This window comes from Danio rerio, chromosome 21 (genome assembly GCF_052040795.2).
Source record: "Danio rerio strain M-AB ecotype USA chromosome 21, GRCz13ab, whole genome shotgun sequence".
NCBI classification, from domain to species: domain Eukaryota; kingdom Metazoa; phylum Chordata; class Actinopteri; order Cypriniformes; family Danionidae; genus Danio; species Danio rerio.
In genome coordinates this window covers 21,943,322-21,967,255 of record NC_141041.1, presented here as the reverse complement: position 1 = coordinate 21,967,255, position 23,934 = coordinate 21,943,322, and the positions used below count along the sequence as shown (strand labels likewise).

Below are 23,934 nucleotides of genomic sequence, written 5' to 3'. Positions count from 1 at the left end.
TATTTTGACTACATGAAAAATCTCAGTTTCATTTTCTAGTTCAGTTTCTCTGAAATAACAATTTATATTTAATTTGTTTTTGTTTTATTTTGTAAATTACAGATGGAAGAAAAACACAGGACATTGTTATGTAAAAAGTTGTTAAGTAAAAAAAGTGCTGGTTTTTCTTTATTTCTTTTGCTTTTAGACAACAAAATACCAATGTTTTCACTTCAGAAATGTTTTGGTGGAATAACACAAATTTTCTCTCACTATAACTGAAAACATTTGCTAGTCTGTTCAGTTGTCATTTTATGTTTTTTTTTTAAAGTGGAAGAATTTTTTTATAAACCATTTGACCTTAACCCATACCTAATAAACATATCAAATAATAACAACCATAAGAATTTTTGCTGGCATGTTACATTTATTTATATGGGCTCATTATTTCTGCAGTGTTTCCAGACCCACCTGTAGGTCTAAACTGGACTCTTTTAAAAATGGCCTCCAGCGGTTTACACTGTGATGTGGTTTTAAGCTGGGATCCACCTCCCTCCGCCGGAGTGCCTCTTTCAGATGGATGGATCTCACTGGTTTACGAGACACAGTACAGAGAAAAGGATTCAGACCAGTGGAACACAGTGAGTCTTATGCAACACTCTGCAATCTGCGCATCCAGCTTTCTAATACGCTGCTAATAAGAAACAGACCTGAAGTTAAATGAGTTTTCTGAACAGCTCCTCGGATGCTTTATTATTTCCAAGAAAGCTTGCGAGTCATATCGTTTGAGTCACCATGGTGAAGCCATAACGCTGACCTGGATCTTGCAGACTTAATTAGGCCATGTTTGGAGCTTGTTATCTCCAAGGTCGGACGCGTTATGATGTTTCTCAGCCTTGTTTGTTTCTCTACAGCTGGAAAGTGACAAAAACACACAGGCATACATCTATGGTCTGGAAAGCAACACTGAATATGAACTCAGAGTCCGGGCAAAAATGAGAGGCTTCCACTTCGGAGACTTCAGTGACTCCATCTTTATACTTATACCTAACAAAGGTTTGATTTAAGATTTGCTAGTCTTTATGCTTCAACCCAGGCTCATTCTGAAAATGTACCTCTATATACATTTGAGAGCATCAAATATGTCCCAGAAACGTCCCGTTTTTTTTTTTTGTACAGTTTTTGTTTACACCAATCCTCCAGAGGCCACTGTGTATGCTTTTCGAGATCTCAAATTTCTCTCGCTAGTGCCATTTGTGCCTGCTGTTCTTGTGTAAATCCACTAGAAGTGGATTCAGTCAGTTATGATTGACTGTTTGACTGACTGACCAGTCGAAAGACCCATCCTCCTCCTTCCCTAAACCTAACCAATAGTGTTTTCAAAAGCACCGATTGACCCGCCCACCCACTTCCGTAAACCCAACCAACAATTTTAAAAAGCAATCCAGAAAAAGAAAAGCCCTCGACTAATTTTTATTATGTTTTCAGATTTTACCACATTCTCACCCTGTTATTAAGTTGTTTATTTTAGGAGTTTATTATTAAACTCCTCTGCATTTCAAGTCCACCAACATACATGGCGAGCTTACTGGACAAACTGGTAACAGTGGGAAAGCTGTCAACATGTTTATACACGGTCAGCTGGTAAGCGCAAAAAGGAATGCAGCCTTACGTACTTCTGGATACATAATTCTGGATCTCCAGAAGCGTATATAGGGCTACGTTTTCAGAATGAGCCTATGTTGGTATGTTTTTATATTGAAGTTGCTTTATTTTTATAATGTCCTGTTTTAATTTCAGAATCAAGAATTTCGATTACGGCTGTGCTGGTCTTTACTGCTGTTAGTATCACCATTATCTTGATGCTGATTGTAGTTTCGCGTCAACAAAAGTGAGTATTTGCGCGGTTATATGTATTAATGTATGTGCAAAAAAAGTATGCGCAAGTGAAATCTGTGTACAGTTTGTATGAATGCAATGATTTCCTGTGGTTTTCCTGTTAAAGCACTTATTAGGTTCCTCTACCCCTTCCCTTTCCTGCTGTAGCTTTAAAGGGGTCATCAGATGCAAAGTTCACTTTTACAAGTTTTTGGAAATTAAATGTGTCTTGGCAGTGTGTGTAGACAACCACCCTATTATAGCTATGTTCACATAGTCAGTTTTTGGAATGGACAACAACATTTCCTTATAGCTGTAAGTCTCAAAATTTACAGAGCAGCTTAAAGTAATGTTTCAATTGTTGTTGGCCTGAACATGCAATGGGAGTCATCAAAAACATTAAAGATGATGTCTTTATGAGGGATACAAAACATCAAAGATTATTATTATGGCACCTACAGTTGAAATCAGAATAATTAAACCCCCTTTGTATTTGTTTTTCTGTTTTTCCCCAAATGATGTTCAAATATTTCCCCAATTGATGTTTAACAGAGCAAGGAAATTTTCACCATATGACTGATATTTTTTTCTTCTGGAGAAAGTCTTATTTGTTTTACTTTAGCTAGAATAAAAGCAGTTTTTAATTTTTAAAAATAATTTTAAGGTCAACATGTTTAGCCCCTTTAAGCTATGTTTTTGTTACAGAACAAACTGTCGTTATACAATAACTTGCCTAATTATCCAAACATGCCTAGTTAACCTAACTAACCCAGTTAGGCCTTTAAATGTCACTTTTAACTGTATAGAAGAGTCTTGAAAAATATCAAGTCAAATATTATTTACTGTCATCAATTAATCAGTTATTAGGAATGAGTTATTAAAACTATTATGTTTAGAAACGTTAAACATAAATCAGAGAAAAAAATAAAAAGGGGGGGCTAATAATTCAGGGGGTTTAATAATTCCTATTTCAACTGTATGTTAACAAAAATACTGTTTTTTGCAACGGGCATAACGTACAACAGAAGGCATGATTTTTTCTGCAGTTCTGTTGTAGACCGACACTGACAGTGGCTTTTTTTACTTGCAAATGTTTTGTTCCTAAACAGCACTTACTATTGAGTGCAACATTTAGATTGCAATTCTGGTGGGAGTTGCTCCAGTGGAAAGAGAGCGATTGGATAGAAAAACTACAGATGATACACACAGTATCGCCATCTCTGTGAGTTGCTGGAGCCCCACAAAAAGAAACTCCTCACTCATATGTGACAAGCAGTATGAGTACAGAAGGGAGTCAGAATTGTTTAGTGGTATTAAGGACGGCTTGTAGAATATCACACAGTAACACATCTATTTGGTGTATAATAAGGTTATTATAGTTTCATCATTCATTTTCTTGTCGGCTTAGTCCCTTTATTAATTCGGGGTCGCCACAGCAGAATGAACCGCCAACTTATTCAGCAAGTTTTTACGCAGCGGATGCCCTTCTCTGCACAACCCATCTCTGGGAAACATCCACACACACACTCATACACTACGTACAATTTAGCCTACTCAATTCACCTATACCGCATGTCTTTGGACTGTGGGGGAAACCGGAGCACCTGGAGGAAACCCACGCGAAGGCAGGGAGAACATGCAAACTCCACACAGAAACGCCAACTGAGCTGAGGTTCGAACCAGCGACCTTCTTGCTGTGAGGCGACAGCACTACCTACTGCGCCACTGCCTCGCCATTATTATTAATAATAATAGTTATTATAAATTATTTTTATTTTTATATTACTATTTTTGCATTTGCTGTAATTTTTAGATTTACTGTGTTTTATTAATGGTTATGCTAGTTTTAGATTAGTTTTTATTTTGTTAGCACATTTCTATTTCTTTTTTGATATATTTAGTTTACAGAACATGCCCACTGTTGACCAAAGCAATTTTTTAGTGTTTGCAGAGTTCACAATAACTCTTCTTCAAACCTCTTAGCAATAAAAGTAAAAAATTAGTTTGAATAGACACTGAACCCAAAACCACAAAAATGCAACTTAAATTAATAGAAGTCAAAAAAGTTTAGAGAATTAACAAACATCTTCATTTTAAAGATCATTTATGTAGTTAAACATGCCTAGTTTACATTTTTGGCAAATGAAGAAAATGTGTGTGTCTGTAAAAATGTGTCATTTATTTTCCTTTGGCTTAGTCTCTATTTCAGAGGTCGCCACAATGAAATGAACTACCAATTATTCCATATATATTTTACACATCAATGCTTTTTCAGCCGCAACCCAGTTTTGGGACAACATGTGTTAGATTTATTATTATTTATTATTATTATTTTTGTTAATTATTTTAATTCATTGACTGTTGTTAATTTTAGTTAGTCTTAATTTTTGTTTATTTACTGAATTGACTTTGACCAGAAGATCGGCTGTTCATGCCATAACAGGCAACTCTATATCCATATACAGCCACATCTAGATCCATCAATACTCCTCAATAGCCCTTTTTGCCATTATTTACAGACCCCTTTGATTCCACAAAGCCTTTATATGCAATATGTGCATAGATGAGGTGACGTGACATGATATTAGTTGCCCAGCACTGTTTCGTTCACACAGTGTGTGTTGCAAGAATGCGTTTGTGAGTCCTGAAAATGTACAGGTGCGCATTCAGTTATAGAATGCGGTTATCAAACTTGTAAATAACAGTATTGTGTGTGAACGCAACCGTATTAAGGATTCAAATAAGGGACTGACAACCATAATCTTCTGCTGTGTGAATGTGGCCGATGATTAAAAACACCCAGTGCTTTTTTAATCCCTAAATCATAAGCACTTTCTGAGATCAAGCTGATCTCAGATTCTTGGCAAAATGACATCACACAGGTTCAGGCCCCTCCCACATCTGTTGACTGACACTGGCGTTTTTGGTGTACACTCACACCAAGTCAATTGCTTTAAAGACTAAAAAAAGATTTCTATGAACAGAGCTGATTTTGAAAATGTAAACAGAGTGTTTTCGCACTACTCTTGATAAATTTTAAACGAAAGTGTGTTACAGACTTTTCATAAAAAATCATATGAACTTCTGGAGACACGGTGGCTCAGTTGTTAGCACTGTCACCTCACAGCAAGAAGTCGCTGGTTTGAGTCCTGGCTGGGCCATTTGGCATTTCTGTGTGGAGTTTGCATGTTCTCCCCTTGTTCACATGGGTTTCCTTTGGTTTCTCCCACAGCCCAACGACGTGGTATAGGTGAATTGAATAATGTAAATTGACAATAGTGTGTGTGAATGAGTGTGTAGGGATGTTTCCCTTTATTAGGTTGCAGCTGGAAGGGACTCTGCTTTGCAAAACATATGCTGGATAAGTTTGTGGTTCAAGTCGAAAGAAAATTAATAAATGTATGAATGAACTTCTGGAAAATGGGCATTCGATGAAACCCTTATACTGTGACTGCTTTGACTTTTGACTTGTAAAACAGAAATATTGTTTAGTCTGAAGCAGGAATTGCTTTATGATAGTTTTAAAAGGTTATTTTCTGATTTATTTTATGCAAAAAAAAATAAATAAATGCATAATTGACATCAGTTTGATGTGAATTTTTTTTGTAGGATAATGGTGATTTTCTTGCCACCCGTTCCTGGACCAAAAATCGAAGGCATTGACCCTTTGAATTTTAAGGTATTTGAGACTACATTCATATTTACAAATATGGAATTTCTGGTAACCCTTTATTTTGATGGTCTGTTTAAGTATTAGTAGACTGTCTTCTTAATATATGTTGATACTGCTCCTTCAACAGACATTTAACTGAATATAAGAAACCTTGCAAGTACATGTCAACTTACACTAACCATAACTCCAACCTAACAGTCTACTTATAATCTTATGAGAATTAGTTGCAAATTAAGTTAAATTCAACAAACAGACCATTAAAATAAAGTGTGACCAAAATTTTTTTTTTTCAAATAATACAATTTCTATTTTGTTGGTTTATCCACAGAAAGGCCAGGCAAGTGACTTTAAAATCTTAGGGACACACCCGGACTTGCGGCCAGAGCTGTACAGCAACGATCCATGGGTCGAGTTCATAGAAGTGGACATTGACGAACCACATGAGAGCCAGCAGGAGCTTCTCATCGCTGACTCATCGGCCTCGGACTCTCCACAGATGCCTAGTAGTTTCAAGGATGATGATTCGGGATGGGCGAGCTGCTGTGATCCAGACCTGTCAGATCACGATCAAACGGATCTAAAACAAGCTTCCAGCAGTTGCCACGATGGTTTCCTCCCGCTGTCACGTGCACACTCTGCGGCTCCCGTGCCACAAGAACCAACCTGGTCAAACAATCTTTACTCACAGGTTAGTGACATCACTCAGCGTGGTGAGTTCGTGCTGAGTCCAGAAGAACAAGAAATGGCAGCTCTGCAGGATAAAGACATCAATAAGAAGAAAGAAATCCAACGGTTAGCGATGATTCCTGATGAAAGAGGCTACACCTCTGAGACTGTGGCCAGTACTATCAGCGCCCATCACAATAAACCAAACCCACCCAAGACTGATCAAGAACAGCACAGTGAATATAGAGACACAGAGACATCCCCTTGGTCCAGTGCTTTTCCTATTCTTGCAAAGCCTCCCAGCCTAGATTACACGATGGTTGATGCGGTTGACTGGACAAATGGTCTCCTCTTGAAACCTAATACACCAACAGCCCCACAGAAGGCAGCAGCGAAGACTTTGTTTACTCCTGTCGGATACCTGACTCCTGACCTTCTGAACAACATTACACCTTAACTAAAAGTGGAGTATGTTTGCTCTTTGTCAGATGTCTGACTGCTTAGCCAACACCGAACATGAGGTGTGATCCACGAGGAGGGAATCTTGAAGCAAAGCCAGTTCTCAAGCCTTCTCCAGTGGAATGGACGTCATGAAACAAATCTATTGGCAAGCTAATAAATGGCTGTATATGGCCTGGAGTTTTTCCTTTCTCATTTGGAGGGTTAACAAGTTCAGAGGTTATTTTGAGCAGATATGGAGTATAAGTATTAGCTGGTTGTTTGATGCCATAAAAAGATAACAACTCATTTATATTAGCTGGTTGTTTGATGCCATAAAAAGATAACAACTGAATTGTTATGCTTTTACATTTAGTCATAAGACAGCTATATTTCTCTACCTGTTGATATACATTTGTGTACTTTTATTGTTCATTTTCAGTGAACTAACCACCAGTATGTGTCTGAAAAAAAGTGCCTACTTTTAATTTAAACATCAGTGTTAAAAAATGTTGCTTTATTCATTCAAGAGGGACTTCCTTTGTTTATGTTACCTGGTAATCTTTTCTTCCTCAGTGTTATACTTTTCTTCCATAAATGACTGGACATGATTTTGTGACTCAATAGGGTAAATATGATGAACTTTTGCTGACAAGCTGTCCTTGCCTGAAAAAAACAACAACAATAAACCAGGCTAAACTGGTTTATCTGTCTCTCTTATTGGTCTTAGAGTGGATTGAGACCAGATTTCTGACAGACTGTAAAACCTTCTAAAGTCCAGCAAACTTGCTAGTTATTTTTTTGCAGGTTTGTACATTTAGTGATGTGCTTGGGCATGCATCAATACTGTTTATCAGTATAAATCAAACAATGTGTTTTGTAACCATGTATCGCTAAATAAAACAGCAGCATTTGAACTCTGATATCCTGATTTTGCACTCTGTGACCTACCTGCCGCTCCCTTATTAAATAACCTTACTTCAAGTGGTCACGTGCTTAATTTTTCGAAGAAACGGCGGAACGACCTGCAAGGATTTTCCAGCTTAATTCCTGGTGTTGAATTTGGAAACAAACACGCCGTAAAGGTCGTTTACCATATACATAATTTACTTTATCTTAATTGAAGACTGGCGTCAGATATTTATCGTTTGCCGCCGAGCTTTAGAGAAGTCAAGATGAAAAAGCATTCGGCCGTCGACTTGACTAAACTCGTAAAAGATTTCATCCACCTGGAGAATGTAAGATCATTAAGTGTGTTTACGATAATAAGAAAATAACCCTTGTTAAGAACATCGTTGTTATAAAGCTATGAATGTGTTCTGAGGTAAACGGCTGTCTTATGTGATTAAGAAAATTACAGAGATGAAAGGGGAAAATAGTACTCTTGAAGTACAACTGGACGAGACTGGCAGACTTTTAAAGTTAGCACAAAACAAGGAGAAGCTGTTAATTGAAGGTAAGACATTATGAGGGGAAAAGAAGAAAATAACACGGTCACTAACATTTTAGACTGTTGTCTGCTGACATCTAGCGGTCATCTAGTAAGTCAACGTCTGTACAACAATGAAAGAATGACAGACAACGAAAGAAAATTAAACAAAAAGAAAGAAAGAAAGAGTGAATTTTAATATAACGTTAACAAACCCACATCTCTTGGACACCCACCAACATTGCTATAATATGTGTAAGTTACATGATAATATGCAGAATTTAAGCTTGAACAGATAAAGTGAAATGTTGCAACTGACCCCCAGCAGTTTTTTAATTTTTATTTTTTGGTAAACAGACTAAATTTACATTGTTAAATATGTTAAATTGGCCATATAAATAAGTTACAGACTATTAAAATAATAAGCAACAACGAATTTTCAGGCCAAAAAAATTTACATAAAGAATTTTTTTTTTTTTACTGAAAATATAGACTAAACCTTTACAAAAAATACTTCTTTGAACTCTGAAATTAATTAATCCAAAAAAAAAAAAAAATGTCCCCAAATTAAATTAAGATGAAACTGTGCTAAAATTTTAATTGTTCATTGTTAATATGGTAAGCTTTTAAATGAATTTTGTAATTGGGGATAGTTGCAACAGCATGCCCCCACTCTCAACCCTGATTAAAGTGTCTATAGGGAGATACAATAGCTTTAATACTTGATAGCTGTACCTATTTAAAGCTAAGAAAGCAATTATTTAAATTATATGAATTAATAACATTTCACAAAAAAAAAAAAAACTGATTAGACAGTATATACATTAAAACATTTTTTTTTAACTAAAAGTTGGATTTTTACTGAAGGATTTACCCTCCCTCTTGGTCTAACTGAGAATATACAATATTAATATCTAGCTCATTCCTGAATGGAGGATTAAGTTTTGTTGTAACTGCCCCATGTTGCAACTGTCCCCACTCTCCCCTACTGGGGAAACACAGGAGCACATTCAGTCAAGAACTCATTCTGTCTAGGTAGATGCTCCCCAGAAAATCTTTTTCACCTGTGGCTGTTAAGTTAGACAATTAGTTAAATAATGAATGTATGGTGTAATATTTTATTCTCTTTTCCTCTGGGATAATACATATTCTGTTCATTCATTCATTCATTTTCTTTTCGGCTTAGTCCCTTTATTAAACCGGGGTCACCACAGCGGAATGAACCGCCAACTTATCCAGCACATTTTTAAGCAGCGGATGCCCTTCCAGCCACAACTCGTCTCTGGGAAACTATTCAGTTTTATATTTTTGTAATATTTCTATATTATTTTTTCTGTTCTGCATGTCTTACATAAAAGTTTTATTTGACATATTTAAATAGGTCAAATGCCAAAAAACTGACAGTAATTTTGTTCATCATTAGTGTTCTGTTAAGGTTCAGTAATTGAACCTGAATGAGGATGAAAAGGTTATTTGCCAATTATTATTATGGCTTATTTCTGTGCTTTTCTTTTTAGAGAGACATGGACTTTTGGAAAGTGTCAAAGGTCTACAAAACACCATACAGCAGCAGTGTGATCTCAGAGGTAGAGAAATTATTTTAGGGTCGTGTTGTTCACCTGATATAACTCAGTCACTACATTGTATCTCCCTAACCAAATTAAAACATACCTGCATTCATCACAAATCTCTCCAGCTGAAAATGAAAGGCTGAAAAATGCAGCTCTTCAGATGAAGAAAGAAAACGAGGCTCAATTAGAGGTGAGATGAGTCTATTCCGATATACAGTTCAAGTAAACAGTCAAATTATTTACTGCTACAGTTTTTTAAAAGCTTTTTATGAAGTACTTTTTCAGTTTAATCTAAAGAAATATATTAAGTGTTTTATTGATTGCATTTTTCTAATTTTTATATATTTTTTCTCATGCACTGAGCTATAAATTCAGCAGTCCTTACATTTTACTTCACAGCTTTATTCATATCTGTATTCTAAAGTGTTTTACATGAGTTGACTGATTATTTACATTTAAAGTCTATATTATTATTTTTAAAATTATGCCAAATGATGTTTAACAGAGTAAGAAAATTTTCACAGTATGTATGATAATATTTTTTTCTTATTTGTTTTATTTTGGCTAGAATAAAAGCAGGTTTTAATTTTTTAAACAATTTTAAGGACAAAATTATTAGCCTTTTTAGCTATGTATTTTTTGATAGTCTATAGAACAAACCGTTGTTATACAGTAACTTGACTAATTACCCTAACCTGCCCAGTTAACCTAATTAACCCAGTTAAGCCTTTAAATGTCACTTTAAGCTGAATAGAAGTGTCTTAAAAAATATCTAGTCTAATATTATGTACTGTCATGATGACAAAGATAAAAATAAATCAGTCATTAGAAATGAGTTATTAAAATGTTTAGAAACGTGTTGAAATTTTTTTTAAATAGAAATTGGGGAAAAATAAACAGGGGGGCTAATAATTCAGACTTCAACTCTACATTTAATCTGACTTTTTTTAAATGAATATTAAATCTGACCTATTCTAAAGTTCAAATATATGCACATTAGCACATTTAACATAAATATTAAAATAAAATAACATTTTTGAAAGGAAAATACAAAGGAAAATGTCATTTTAATGTAATCAATATACTGCTTGTATTTTTACTTCATTCATCTGCAGTAGCTTGCCTTAATACTGTTCATTACAATGCACACAGTATTTATGCAGTTTATTATAAGGTATTTATTATCTATTTTTTTAAGGTTGCTTTCCCTAAAACATTGTTTTGTACAATAGTGTGCATACAGATACAGTAAGATTTATTTGGTTGTAAGAGAGCAAATTTGTCATTTATGTTAAATTTTGCCCTCTTGGGGTTGCAGGAAAGCAAGATTCGAATTCAGAGACTTACAGAAGAGATGAAAGCGCTGCAAGAGGGACACCAGAGGGAGCTGGAGAACTGTGATAAAGAAACACAAAGAAAATGTAAGTAAAATCATTCCTCATCTTAACAGCATCTACAGGAATAAACCCAATCACAACTGTGCAGTATAGAATCAAAGATATTTGCTGTACTCAAATAGCAAATCTTTCCACCTTGTCTTTAAAGTAAATGCTAAAGATACTGAACTGAAAGTGGCTCATGAGAGATATGAATGCACTCTGGAGGAAATGAGAAGACAGATGACGGAGAAGGAGAAAGAAAAGCAGAGCCAAATCATTAAACTTCAAATGGAGGTAAAAGTTTGATTTAGCAGCCTGATTGTTATGCAAATAAACAAACTTATATAGATTAAAACGAAATGTGTTATCCAAAAATGAAAATATACAGTTTTTTATTCATTCTCAATCAATCGAAATGCAGCAACTTTCTTCTAAAGTGTAACATTATAGATAGAAACATCCTTGGTAATTCATAAAAAGTCTTCACCTACTTTGAGTGTCACACACACACAAAAAAAGAAAACCAGGGACTCCTGAAGATACAGTGATGTCTCATGAAGTGAAGTGATCAGTCTGTGGAAGAAACTCAGCATAAAGATTCAAGCTTACAGTTGACAGTCTGGAATGCGAGTGTCCTGTTGAGAGTGGAAACTCAAACGTGAGCTGATACTGTTTGTTTACTAATATTGTTACCTAGGTTGCAGCATCCAGTATATGCAGTTACCATTACACAGGCATGCTCTTTTTCCATCATAAAGTAGTTCAGGGTAGGGCCAGACAGAATCTGCGGACAGTTTTTGTTTTTTCAGTGCAGATTTAAAAAAAAAAATATGTGGTAAGATTTAAGGAGTATCATAAATAAAAACTAAATATATTAAGAAAAAAATTTAATCTTTTTAACTTTTATTTCATCTTTACAATGCAAATAATTAGATTCCCTTAAATGGTAAACAAAGCAATTGTCTTTTGTGATATATCTACAAAAAGACACAAAATATTACTTTCCCATCTGTATTGTAAATAAATCAAATGAGCATTTTTATATTTGTCAAAAATATTACTGAAATTAATTTAAAAACAATAAATATATATAAGATAAAATAAATATAAGTTTACACACATTTACACATGAATAAATAGACTCAGGGAGCTTCAAGACACTCAAGCCACGGTCAACACTGCAATTTTCGCTCCATAGACTTCCATTCGAACGCATGCGTTTCCAGTCTGCCGCATTCGCAAGCTCATGCAACAAGCTTTACAGTTCGCTGCAATAGAAAGTTCAAGCATTGTGAACACTGACCTTCAAAATTGCATCATTGTGTAAGACCAATTGAAGATCAAAACATGACCTCTCTGGACAGAAATTTATTATATGGAGCAATCACTCGCTTTAATCACTCTAATCATCTTGCTTAAACTTATACCTTTTCGCAGCGTAGTATGACAAAATTTTGCATGCTCAAACTCTAGTGACCTCGGCTTTACCTGTAGGTTTCAAACAAGCCTGAAGGACTCAATTAGTTTGATCAGGTGTGTTTATTAGGTTTGGAACTAAGGCCCCGTTTACACTAGTGCGTTTTAGTTTTAAAACGGCGTTGTAGAATGAAAACGATCCGCGTCCACACTCGCGTTTTACCCAGCGTTTCTGAACTGCTCTCCGTCCACACCAAAACGCTGAAAACGCACATCACGTGACCACACACACACTCTCGGACAAGCGCTCCAGCATTTCTACCCAGATGAGAGCTCTGCTTGTCGGACTGCTCATCAAGCATCTCCCGCTGGATCTAATCTCACTATATTTGCTAAACGTGATATTTCATTCATGTTGTTGTCTTTATCTAACGACAAATTCCCTGACTTTGATCATTGGAATCTATTAAGTTACTTGTTCACGGGTAACATGTTTTGGTTAAGCGCAAAGATAAGTTAATGATTAATCCAGGTACATTGACTGATCGCTTGCCTTTATTTCCTACAATGTATAAACTTATTGTATGTTATACTTTTATAATTATCGATTATTAAAACTGATATTCAGCAAAAGAGAGGGTGCGTTTCGTATTTTCACTGAAATTGAAAGGAGGCAGTTGTTATCGGCTCTGTTTTGTTATAAATATCCACACAGTGAAGATGACGCTCATATATTCAGCACGGCGCCTCAACATTTCTGCTGTCTGTTAAGTTGCTAATATTAAAAAGAAAATAGGCAATTCCTTAAATCATGTTTACATTTTATTGTTGAGAAAGTGAAACAACGTAGCCAAGGTGGTGTGAATGAAGTTATAAAGTACACTGTTCCCTTTGAAGATTTACCCGTGTCCTCGGTAGTCTGTTTTCCATATCAAACTGAGAAGGGGGAGACTGCAGCCTTGATCAAACTTGCGAAGTCTGAACTTACAAGAAGAGGATGCGAGACTGAACTGTGTGTGGGCTACTTAATATTGAGGAAAAGCCCCAATCAGATAGGCGAACGTTTGCAGCCCCGCCTCCGTTTTCAGATGTCTCCGTCTTTCCCCATCCACACTGAGACGGAGCAGCAGCGTTTTAGAATGAAAATGGCCTTTCCAGCGTTTTCAAAAAGCTCCGTTTTCGGCGCTCGACAACTCCGGCGTAGTGTGGACGGATGGCGTAACCATAGCAAAACTTATGCGTTTTCAAACTAAACGCACTAGTGTAAACGGGGCCTAAACTGTGCAGGGCTGCAGCCCTCCAGGCACTGAGTTTGACACTTGTGCTTTAGAGGGAGTAAAGTAAGAGCAAGTTCTCATTTTTGGGTGAACTATGCATGTAAAACTAGACTTCTATTTTTGGTGAAAAAAAACATATTTAGCTCCTTTTGTTTGTTGTGCAGTTTCCTAGTCTTAAAAATGTTTCATTCTTTATAGTTTGGTGCTAAACTTGCAAGGGCCCAGAGCATGTCTGCAAAGACTCAGACTCAAACGCAAGCATCTGCTCCGCGACCACAGAACATCTTTAAAAGAGTGAGTCGACAAAAACACCTCATGACATTGAGGGCAGCCAGCTTTCTCATCACACCTGGATTTCTATTGATGTTTTCAGAAGCTGCAGTTCATTCAGGAAGAGAAAAACAAAGAGATTGAGGCTCTGCGTCAGCGGGTGAGAGAGCTAGAACACCACAGTCTTCACGGACTAAAGAGGAGGAGAAACTGACACTTCTGTTCATCTGCCGGCTGGAACAGGATTTCACACTGCTTGCATTTCACAGTAAATTTCATTTAATATAGATTCCTTAAATATTTTAATTCAGTTCAGATTCAATGTATTTTTCAGGTTGTATTTTAACTTTAGTTACTTTTTTTTTATTACACTTATTTATTAAATTTGTAGTTTAGAAATTTAGAGTTTAGAAAGTGTTGTTTTATTGAACTATTATTACAGTTTTACTTGTATTTTACTACATTTTTTGTATTTTGATGTGCTTTTGTCAGCCATTGTTATCATATATTATTATAAATCATTATTTGATGTTTTCAGTTTAATTTATTAATTTTGGTATGTGCTTTTGTCAGTATATCATTATTATTTATATTAATCTTTGTAATAGTTTTAGGTTAATTTGAGCAGTTTATACTCTAATATTTTATACTTTAATACTGTTTTAATACTGTGAGTTTTAGTCAATAATAAGTTTTCTGTTTTAGTGTACATTGCATTTGCTTAATAAATGAGCATTCATGAAGCTATAGCTGCTGCATGAGAGGTCATTGAGAAGGGGAGGATTTGGCAGGTGACATGGGCTTCTGGGAGATTACAGCTCTTCGTGGAGTTCACACACCTGTAAACACAACCTCCATGTTCCAGATAAAGCTTGTAATCTTATCAATAGAGACACCTAGTAATTTGGTGCTTCCTCAAGCACACACACATGCACATGTGTACCAATATACATAGCAAATGCTTCACTCATGATGACATCAGACACCAGGAAAATGCTGGTTCATTTAGAGACTATTGAAATAAATGAGTGTTTAATTACAGAGTAAATCACTGAAGCTTCAAGCTTACTGAAAAGGAAAAACTAATATTAAATAATAAAAACAATTTAGTGCATAATTAATTAAACGCAACACTCTTTTGCATTAGTGTCCTATTTTGTATTTAGTGTGCGTATGTGTTTTGGATTAGCTTTTCAGTTTTTAATTGTAGTTTTGTTTTGAGTTTTTCTAAAGTGCATTTGTCATTGGCAATTAAAAATAATTGACATTAAAAATAATCCAGGTGAACAATATTATGCACTATTGTAGGATTATTCATATTTAGTTTATTAATTATCTTAGATTTGATCAGATTTATATTGCATTTTTATTTATATGTTTACTTTTGAAAGTTTGAGTTTATACATGAATAATTAGTTTTAGCTTTAAATACTTCATGTCATAAAAATATTATTTCATGCAACTTTTGTCTTGTCTTTTTTAAATAATATTTTTATTAGGTTTTTTCTTTTAATGTTAGTTGCATTTTTATTTTGTGAGGTGCTAGTATTTTATTAACACACAATTACAGTTTTACTTCTATTTTGAATGAGCATACATTTTTCGGATACATTTTGGTGGTATTATTATTATATAGTGTTTTTGGCAGTAGTTTATATTAGAAAAAATTAATATTTTAAAAAGTTTAGTTTTACTCAATATTAACAACCCTGACAATTATCTGTTATTTTCACATTTACAGTAAGCGAGAACAAATTCCTAGTCATTTTTCACCAAAGAAAACCCACTCAGTCCACGGTGCACATGCTTTCTCCATCACGAGTGTCACACATGCTCTTCAAAATGAAGACTGGCGGACTAGTAATAATCATATTATCAGCCAAACCCTTTATGTGTCAAGCAGGGCGTTCGGTAATCTCATTAACCAGGCTGTTACATAACGTCTGATCCTACGCTCTCCAGTCAGAGATCAACCTCATTAACTGACCATCATGTGTTTTAGGGTCTTCAGGCCTTCTGTTTGACTGAATCCCACCAGGACAAACAGGACAACACTTCTTGAGAGTGCTTCAAAAGAGTTCACGATGATGGTCATTCACCCTCTTTTTGCTGACGTTTTTGTCCTTTGTTGATTACAGGCATGGTCCCCGATGGTGGAAGGGATTAAGGTAGCTCTAAATAAAGCTGGCAGATTAGGAAACATGATACTGGCATGTTCTGTTTCACTGTTGGCAGAGGGATGGAAGAGTGTCTGAGGGAAACCACATCAGTGGGTGCAGATTCAGGACAGGACAGTTCAAGGCAATGTTTGCATACTGGTCATACTCTGATGTGGGTAAATGCTTTTAATCTCTAAAACAAAGAGATTATCATCCAGCTTTTTTGCAGACATCGGATCTTTCAGAAAGATAACATGTGGACATCTTCTTTGACTTCCAATCCCATAAAAAAGAAAAGCAGCTATGCCTTGGTTTACTGCAAGAGCCCAACGGTAAGATTGTTTTATTTACACTTGTGGTCAAATCTTTACTGCCATGTATACAGTAAAGGAAAAAAGGTAAGGGTATGGGTTTAAGAAAAAATGTTGCATTAGTTTTACTCTTATTATACTCTTATTATAACATTTCCTTCAAATTACAAAATGAATGGTTTTGTCTTGCAATAGGAGAATGAACATAAGCATATCTGAAAACTATTAGTAGTTTACATTATAATATTAAACAAAGTTTTACTCAAACTCAACTATAAATCATGAATTGGCCCTATAGGAAAAACATTTTAACAAAATAATATATTTAAATAGTATTATAAAGTTGTAATGCTATTTTGAAGAAAGCATTGAGTATTTTTGTTGTCAAATTATTAATTTACTAGTCTTCATAGTGCACTTTCAGAAACTAGAAGTATTTAACTAATAGCTATTTAACTGTCAACTATCAGTATATTGTAAGGTAGACTAGTATATTGTACAAAAAAACAAAAAACATTATCCTGTTAAGGTATATTTAAAAATATACTACACTGTAAATAATGCTGTATTCCACACAATCTTTTTTTGTTTTGTTTTGTTAGGACAACATAAAGGAATTAAGTCAGCACAATCATTTTTACAGGTGGATTGAACAGTAGTTTAAACAAACGGCAAAGGTCATTTTTAAGTGTATTTAAATCTACTGAAAATGTATCTACAAGTGTACTACTACAGTACATTAATATTAGTATATTTATTTAGACCTAAAATATACTTTAAATATAATAGACGTGTGCATATTAAATTGAAGTATATTTCATTTTGCTAAGGGTAGGCCAACTTTAGTATTTTTTTATTTCCAACATCATATGTTCATCATAATGTGATCACTGAATTAAATTTGTAGGGTTATTAAAAGCAAATATAGTCACTTTTAGCCAAGTATTCAGTAATTATAACAGAAATAAATAACAATGTCAAACAATGCATGTAAAAGTATTTGACCAATAAATTAGGGTAGAGGTTGTTGCAATGGGTAGTTCCATTACTGTAGAAACTTTGGACATTTATAGAATTTAAAATTGGTCTTTAACTTTACAATTTTAAATATTTTTCATATAAAAGAAGATGGTTCTTGACTTACTGAAAGGTTCTTTAAGGAACCAAAAACTGGTGAAAATTGGTGTGCTCCAACTAACTAACTTAGACATGTCATAGCATTTATAGTTTGCTGCTGTATGATGATTTTAGGTGCTTTTTTATCCTTATAAATCGCTCTGGATGAAAGTATCTGCTAAATGAACAAATGTAAATTTTCTGCCACTAAAATTTTAATATTAGATGAGAAAATTCATGCAAGTCATGGATACAGTATATTAATATGCTTTTAAGTGTTGCAATCCATTTGCATTCTTTAAGTGTACAAATATTGTGAGCTGTAGTTTATTTGCCTGCTGGAATCTTATTTTTCAGCCTTGAAGAGCAGCAGAATGCCTGAAAAGGCCAGACAGCGGTCTACACAGGTGTATCAGCACTATCTGTACACCGTGACGGACAGCTCTGAGTGCAGCTCAGAGAAAGAGGAGGATGAAGAGCCCTCCAAACGCCTCACACCACTGGAGAAGTTAACACTGGAAATGTGCAAAGATGAAAACACAGTTAAGGAGCTGACGGTGGGCAAACGAGTGGGTTTCTACAAAGTGCGAGGTCAGATCGGCTGTGGCAACTTTTCCAAAGTCAAACTGGCCACTCATGCCCTCACCAAAGGTATGGAGCTCTCTATAAACACCAAATAAACCCAGTTGCTACATCTCATACTATCTGTTCTAAATAGTATTTCAAAATGTAATGAGTCCAAAGTGACCTAGATGGACAATCTACTATTTCTAGTAGAAATTGTCATCCATTCAAACTCTGAAAGTGCTTCCACATTGAGTCCAGGATTCTTGTACAATTATTTTTGCATGTTTTTAAATTTCACCCAAAGCTTAACGGCCAATTCAGACTGGGCTTCAGCATCAACACTTGACGAAGGCCATGTCTGAAGTTGGGGCTGCTATTGCGCTATAGCAGCATCAGCCAGTGAAATTAGACAGCAGCTGGCTACTGTCTGAGCTGAGGCATTTGCATAAAGTTATCTAATTGGCTGACTCTTCTGTTGATGCCTAAAAAGTTGAGTAATTCCCAACGTTGAGTAATTCCAGGCGCCAACCCATCCACATATTACTCCGGCAATGCCTGACATCACACATTCAAAGTGAATGGGAAGCGTTAACACTGTGAATCGCGCATTAAGGTGTAGCATGTAGGATTGCCACTACTGGTTAAATTAGGTATTGCGGTCCAAATTCAAAAGAATAGGATCTTTTCACACAGCCCCCCTCCTCCAACATAAGGCACATTCGGTTGCCAGATTGACAGCACCAACAAATCGCAAGCATGTCTGACTATAGAGTTTTGAACTGTAAGCTGAGCAGCTAATGTTTACGCTTGAAATATTTTAATGGCTTGCAAACTAAAATCCCATTTTGGAGGCTTCTGTTGTCCTCTGGAAGTCACATTTAAGGTCACACTGCAAAAAATGATTTTCTTACTTAGATTTTTTGTCTTGTTTCTAGTCCAAATATCAAAAAATTCCTAAATCAAGAAGAATTTTCTAGACAAGCAAAACATACTGTCTTGTTTTGAGAAATAATATGCCAATATTAAGTGAGTTTTTCCTTAAAACAAGCAAAATAATAATAACCCACGCGAACACGGGGAGAACATGCAGACTCCACACAGAAATGCCAATTGACCCAGCCGGGGCTTGAACCAGCGACCTTCTTGCTCTGGGGCGAGTGTGCTGCCCACTGCGCCACCGTGCTGCCCTGTGCCAAAAAATAATCGGGTAAACTGGCAGTGAAGTTACACAGACCAAAACAACATAGAACATGTTACGTAACATGTTCTAACATGGGACACACATTTTCAAAGCAGATTAACTGACTTTTGTATAGTTTTTTTAGATAAACAAGTATGTTCAATCAGCATGCTTCTTAGATATCTTTTAACATATTTTGGTATTTTTATGATTTAGAGGAGTCAAAAACTTACAACACCACAAACTATTCAGTCACACCCTTAAAAACATACCTTTCCTTCACAAAAAGAGTATATACTGTACATTTAGGGAGTTGTATAAATAGGAGATTTGGGATGCAGCTTTTGCTTTTTTGGATTAAGGTTGGGAAATGGTAAGCGTAAAGTAAGTAACCGGATTATTGTGCAATGACGTAATCCTGATTTTACTCAGACAAGGTTGCAGTGAAGATTATGGACAAGATGCGGCTGGATGTGCAGACCCAGAGGATGTTGACCAGAGAGATCTCCAACATGGAGAGTTTATATCATCCAAACCTGCTGCAGCTCTTTGAGGTGCTGGAGACGCCGAGCAGACTCTACCTGATCCTGGAGTTTGCTGGAGGAGGAGACCTGCACACCAGAATCAGCTCTGGAGGAAAGCTGACCGACCTAGAGAGCAAGATTGTGTTCGCACAAATCCTATCAGCTGTCAAATACATGGTCAGACCCTCTATAGTAATATCATGACATATTTTACACTCTAGATTATAGAGCACACATCAATCGTAAGTATAGTAAATCTGTTAAATGGCTCAATAACATGACCAATAATACCAATAATAAAATCAATAATCATTTTGAAAAAAAATGTAAAGCTTAAAATAACAATTTATTAATGTCTCAGTATTAAATTTTAATTTGTTAATACACTAAGCATTGATATGTATAATTTTGGTAATTAAAAATATTGTAATATTATTTGTAGTATTTATACAGTATATAGAAATCAATCATATATATATATATATATATATATATATATATATATATATATATATATATATATATATATATACAGTACAGTGCATCCGGAAAGTATTTATAATGCTTCAATTTTCCACATTTTTCTACACACGATACTCCATAATGACAATGTGACAAAACATTTTTTGAATTTGTTGCAAATTTAAAAATAATAATAATATTATATTCACAGCCTTTGACGTGAAATTTAAATAAGTAATGATAGTCTTTGAATGAAAATGCTGAATTTATCTCAACTTAATATATTTACATGTGTGTTTGTTCCAGCATGAAAACAACATCATCCATCGAGATCTGAAGGCTGAAAACGTTCTTTACACAACCAACGGCTGCATTAAAGTAGCTGACTTTGGCTTCAGCACAAAGGTCAACAACCGCAACCAAGCCCTGGACACATTTTGCGGCTCACCTCCTTACGCAGCTCCAGAACTCTTCAAAGACGACTCCTACATCGGACCACCAGTAGATGTGTGGGCGATGGGTGTCCTCCTCTTCTTCATGGTGACTGGTAGCCTACCCTTCCGCGCCGACACTGTGCCCAAATTACGCCAAAGTGTCCTGGAGGGTGCTTATGTCCTGCCAATATGGGTCTCCGCTCCATGTCAGCGGCTCATCCGGGGCATCCTGAAACCTGAACCGTCGGAGCGATGTGCCCTGGACCAGATGCTGGGCTGTGAGTGGCTGCTGCCGGTGGAACTCTTTCGCCCAATTCCTCCATTATACCAGCTCAACCCCATCCACCTGCTGGAGGCTGGACCAGGAGAGCTGGACAGAGACCAGGAGGAGGTCAAAGGTATCCTGGAGAAACTAGGAGTTACTCCGGAGCATATTCTCAATAATCAAGGAAAGCGGATTCGGAGTCCTATTAATGGGGTTTATCGTATATTATTGCACAGAGTTAAGAGAAACAGAGGAGCAGAGTCTGTGCCATCAATCAGTGGAGTAGTCAAAGATCCTAAAAGAGACAGTCTGCGTGCCTACAGGAACCTACGACACTCCTCGAAACTCTGTGCACTTTCTTGAAGAGACTCCGCATTTACTTTCTTTTTGCTCCTTAATAGAAGGAAAGTCAATGGGGTTCACAAATATATTAGGACCAAGTGGACCTTTTCCAGTGAAACAGATAAAAACAATGTGCTGGGGGAAAGACCTCTAGTCTATTTTAAGGTTTTAGATCATGTAATCATTCTAACTCAAGATTAGCAAACATGAGATTTAAAAAAAAAAACTTGTCAGCTAAAAAATCAGTTTGCTTCTAAAAACTACTAAGTGTTTGGATCAGATATGGACAAATCCTATTGTTGGGTTAAAAAGTGTTTTTTTTTTATTTATTGAAAAAATGGGTTACACTGGAGTGGAATGCACTGTACTCTTTAGGAAACAGGCTCATTTTAGAAGTCCCCTATTACCGCTTTTGAATCAATTTAGCCAACTTTCCAGGTCTGGTGGTAGCACTTTTAGCTTAGCTTAGAAAAAATTATTGAATTGGATTAGACCATTATCGAGAGATGGACAGCATTTATGATACAAGTCTTTCAAATACATATTTTAAATACAAAATAGTATTTTGTCATTTGTATTTGATAGGGTTTGTGGAAATGGGTTTCTATTTTGTATCAAAAAACGTAAGTGTCTTGTATTTTTGTGTTTTTAAAATACTGTAAAATACTTTGTAAAAAGTCAAGACATCATAAAAATGGGACCTCTGATTGGTGTTTTTTACAGCCTGATCTCATGAGGAAACGTAAGTATGTTACATTTTTTCAGTTCAGTGGCTAATTTGTACGAATTCGGAAAACTTCAGTCGTACGAAAATGTATGATTTTAAAAAGAAGGCATGGCACCTAACCCCACCCCTAACCCCAACCGTCATTAGGTGAGGAGCAAATCGTACTAAATTTTAGGAATTAGATCATACAAATACATACGAATTAGTTACTAAATCAAAAAGTTACGAATTGCCCTGAGATTGCGCTGTTTCTTTTTTTTTTTCTTCAATTATTTGCATAGGCTTGAGATTAGAACAGAAAATTGAATAAGAAGGTGGTCAATGCTTGAAGTATGGATGGAAGTTGTGCAACACACATAAAGAAAATAGATAAATGGCAGGGGTATATTTGAGTACAAGACAACAATCATTGAAAATAGTAACAATGCACAATGCCTAGACCAGTAATATATAATGGCAGTATAGTGTACAATTCAGCATCAGCATCTTTGCTTAAGAAAGTAGTTGGAATAAAATATCAGGCCTTAAGAACTGGATGTGGAGCCTATACAGCACATAATCATTCTCAGCCTCAGTGCTGCAGGTGAAAATGCAGAGGAAGTTTAGAAATATAAAACATCCAGTGTCTCCTCTAGGATGTTTTTCCAGCTGTGGCAACAGGCCTTTTTTACTCAGATCTAACAACTACCTGTGGTGTATTTCAATGACAAAAGTTGTGAGCGTAGTATTACAATTCGAGATCGTATTTATGTAATAGCCTACAAACATGCAAATCTCTGTGCTTGCGTGCCGATTTCCTCTGCTCGTGCACAAAACTTCTTGCACGCCCCCTCAAATACACGCTGATCAAACGCAAATCTACTTGTGCGCTCTCAAATAAACGCTGCTGAAGTGCGATTTAGTGTGTTTATGTAGTGACTATTTCTCCAACATTTATTAGATTTGCTAGGAATATTTGTTAAAGTTTCTAATAGACCCAAAGAATGACATGAATGCGTCCTGAAGTAAAGTTAAACGGCTATACGTCGTGTTTGCTGGCCTTACTGTCAGTCAGCCAGTCGGCTTGTAACCTTAAAGAGTTAAACAAACAGCGCACAGCACTACTACGGTTCCAGAAAAGTTTGCTCTGTTATAATTTACTAATACGTTTTGGTGCGATTATAACCTGCTATTAAAAAAACATGACAATGTTTTGAATAAAAAGCTGTAATGTAGCCGTGGCGGCATCAATATTGGCGTGGCGCCCCGCCATGGAAGAATAAATGTAGTGGAAACCATGACATCTAAAGATCACTAAGTGGTAAACTGAGACTCTTCCAGTTAAAGGAGAACTAAAGGAAATCTTGAGAGAATGCATAAACTATGTAATAGTAGTTTTGGATGGATTTCTGATGAAGATGCCAAGAAAATAAGACAAACAACATTAAAATAAGTCCTGCAGTGGCTGACTTCAACTTGTTCAGAGAAAAGCTGTTGTTATCAAACATTGTTTACTTCACTAATTCAGTTTAACGGTGAAAGGATTGATGCAATACCTTTTTTTTGTTGCGAAGAAACAGTATACTCCCGTGTAAAAGCACTTTATAGTATTTTCAAAATACAGTATTTTATATTGATACTTGTTGCGGTGGTTGTATTTTATAGTTTAATTTGATACTTGTGAAATTAAGGTATTTGGTCAAATATTTTAAAAATACATTTCAATGTAATTTTGCCCAACCCTGCCATTAGCATCTCGCTCCAAACTATTTAAACAGGGTGTGCCAGAAATGGAGTATAGTTCCTAGCCATATTGACCTTAAAAAATAATATATAATTTTTGTCAGTCTCAGTAGAGGATTTAACTACTAACTAGTCAAGCTTTAAATAGG

At 35.7% G+C, this 23,934-nt stretch overlaps 3 protein-coding genes across 7 annotated transcripts in view; all 3 read left to right on the top strand.

The window, feature by feature from the left end:
* ghrb (growth hormone receptor b) overlaps positions 1 to 7,557 on the top strand; it is a 41,071-nt gene extending 33,514 nt beyond the window's left edge. For 3 of the 5 annotated variants that reach the window (XM_087299997.1, NM_001111081.3, XM_087299998.1), the window contains 5 exons: positions 436 to 620; positions 894 to 1,035; positions 1,780 to 1,870; positions 5,467 to 5,536; positions 5,859 to 7,557. In XM_087299997.1, the coding sequence (XP_087156123.1) occupies positions 436 to 620; positions 894 to 1,035; positions 1,780 to 1,870; positions 5,467 to 5,536; positions 5,859 to 6,653 (1,283 nt within the window). In that variant the 3' untranslated portion in view covers positions 6,654 to 7,557. Of the gene's footprint in view, positions 1 to 435; positions 621 to 893; positions 1,036 to 1,779; positions 1,946 to 2,295; positions 3,322 to 4,984; positions 5,537 to 5,858 lie in introns of those variants that run through there. The other 2 variants (XM_087299999.1, XM_087300000.1) reach the window with 2 other exon arrangements.
* Positions 7,130 to 14,719, top strand: ccdc152 (coiled-coil domain containing 152). The gene is made up of 8 exons (XM_087301286.1): positions 7,130 to 7,872; positions 7,985 to 8,090; positions 9,581 to 9,649; positions 9,760 to 9,824; positions 10,953 to 11,055; positions 11,180 to 11,307; positions 13,905 to 14,000; positions 14,080 to 14,719. Exons 1-8 carry the CDS (start codon positions 7,810 to 7,812, stop codon positions 14,188 to 14,190), a joined length of 741 nt encoding a protein of 246 aa, XP_087157412.1. The 5' UTR covers positions 7,130 to 7,809; the 3' UTR covers positions 14,191 to 14,719.
* A 1,487-nt stretch (positions 14,720 to 16,206) lies between these two features.
* On the top strand, positions 16,207 to 21,894 carry nim1kb (NIM1 serine/threonine protein kinase). Its single transcript, XM_087301263.1, has 4 exons — positions 16,207 to 16,467; positions 17,920 to 18,213; positions 19,742 to 20,010; positions 20,602 to 21,894. The coding sequence occupies exons 2-4, from the start codon at positions 17,937 to 17,939 to the stop codon at positions 21,355 to 21,357; spliced, it is 1,302 nt and encodes a 433-aa protein (XP_087157389.1). The 5' UTR covers positions 16,207 to 16,467; positions 17,920 to 17,936; the 3' UTR covers positions 21,358 to 21,894.
* The last annotated feature ends 2,040 nt before the right edge of the window (positions 21,895 to 23,934 follow it).

What these genes read in the sequence shown, in the direction of transcription:
- ccdc152 (XM_087301286.1), top strand. Translation starts at nt 7,810, where the DNA reads ATGAAAAAGCATTCGGCCGTCGACTTGACTAAACTCGTAAAAGATTTC. An exon ending in GGAGAAGCTGTTAATTGAAG is followed by an intron (nt 8,091 to 9,580) that starts GTAAGACATTAT and finishes TTTTCTTTTTAG; the next exon opens with AGAGACATGGACTTTTGGAA. An exon ending in TCATTAAACTTCAAATGGAG is followed by an intron (nt 11,308 to 13,904) that starts GTAAAAGTTTGA and finishes CATTCTTTATAG; the next exon opens with TTTGGTGCTAAACTTGCAAG.
- nim1kb (XM_087301263.1), top strand. Translation starts at nt 17,937, where the DNA reads ATGCCTGAAAAGGCCAGACAGCGGTCTACACAGGTGTATCAGCACTAT. An exon ending in CACTCATGCCCTCACCAAAG is followed by an intron (nt 18,214 to 19,741) that starts GTATGGAGCTCT and finishes GATTTTACTCAG; the next exon opens with ACAAGGTTGCAGTGAAGATT. An exon ending in TATCAGCTGTCAAATACATG is followed by an intron (nt 20,011 to 20,601) that starts GTCAGACCCTCT and finishes TGTTTGTTCCAG; the next exon opens with CATGAAAACAACATCATCCA.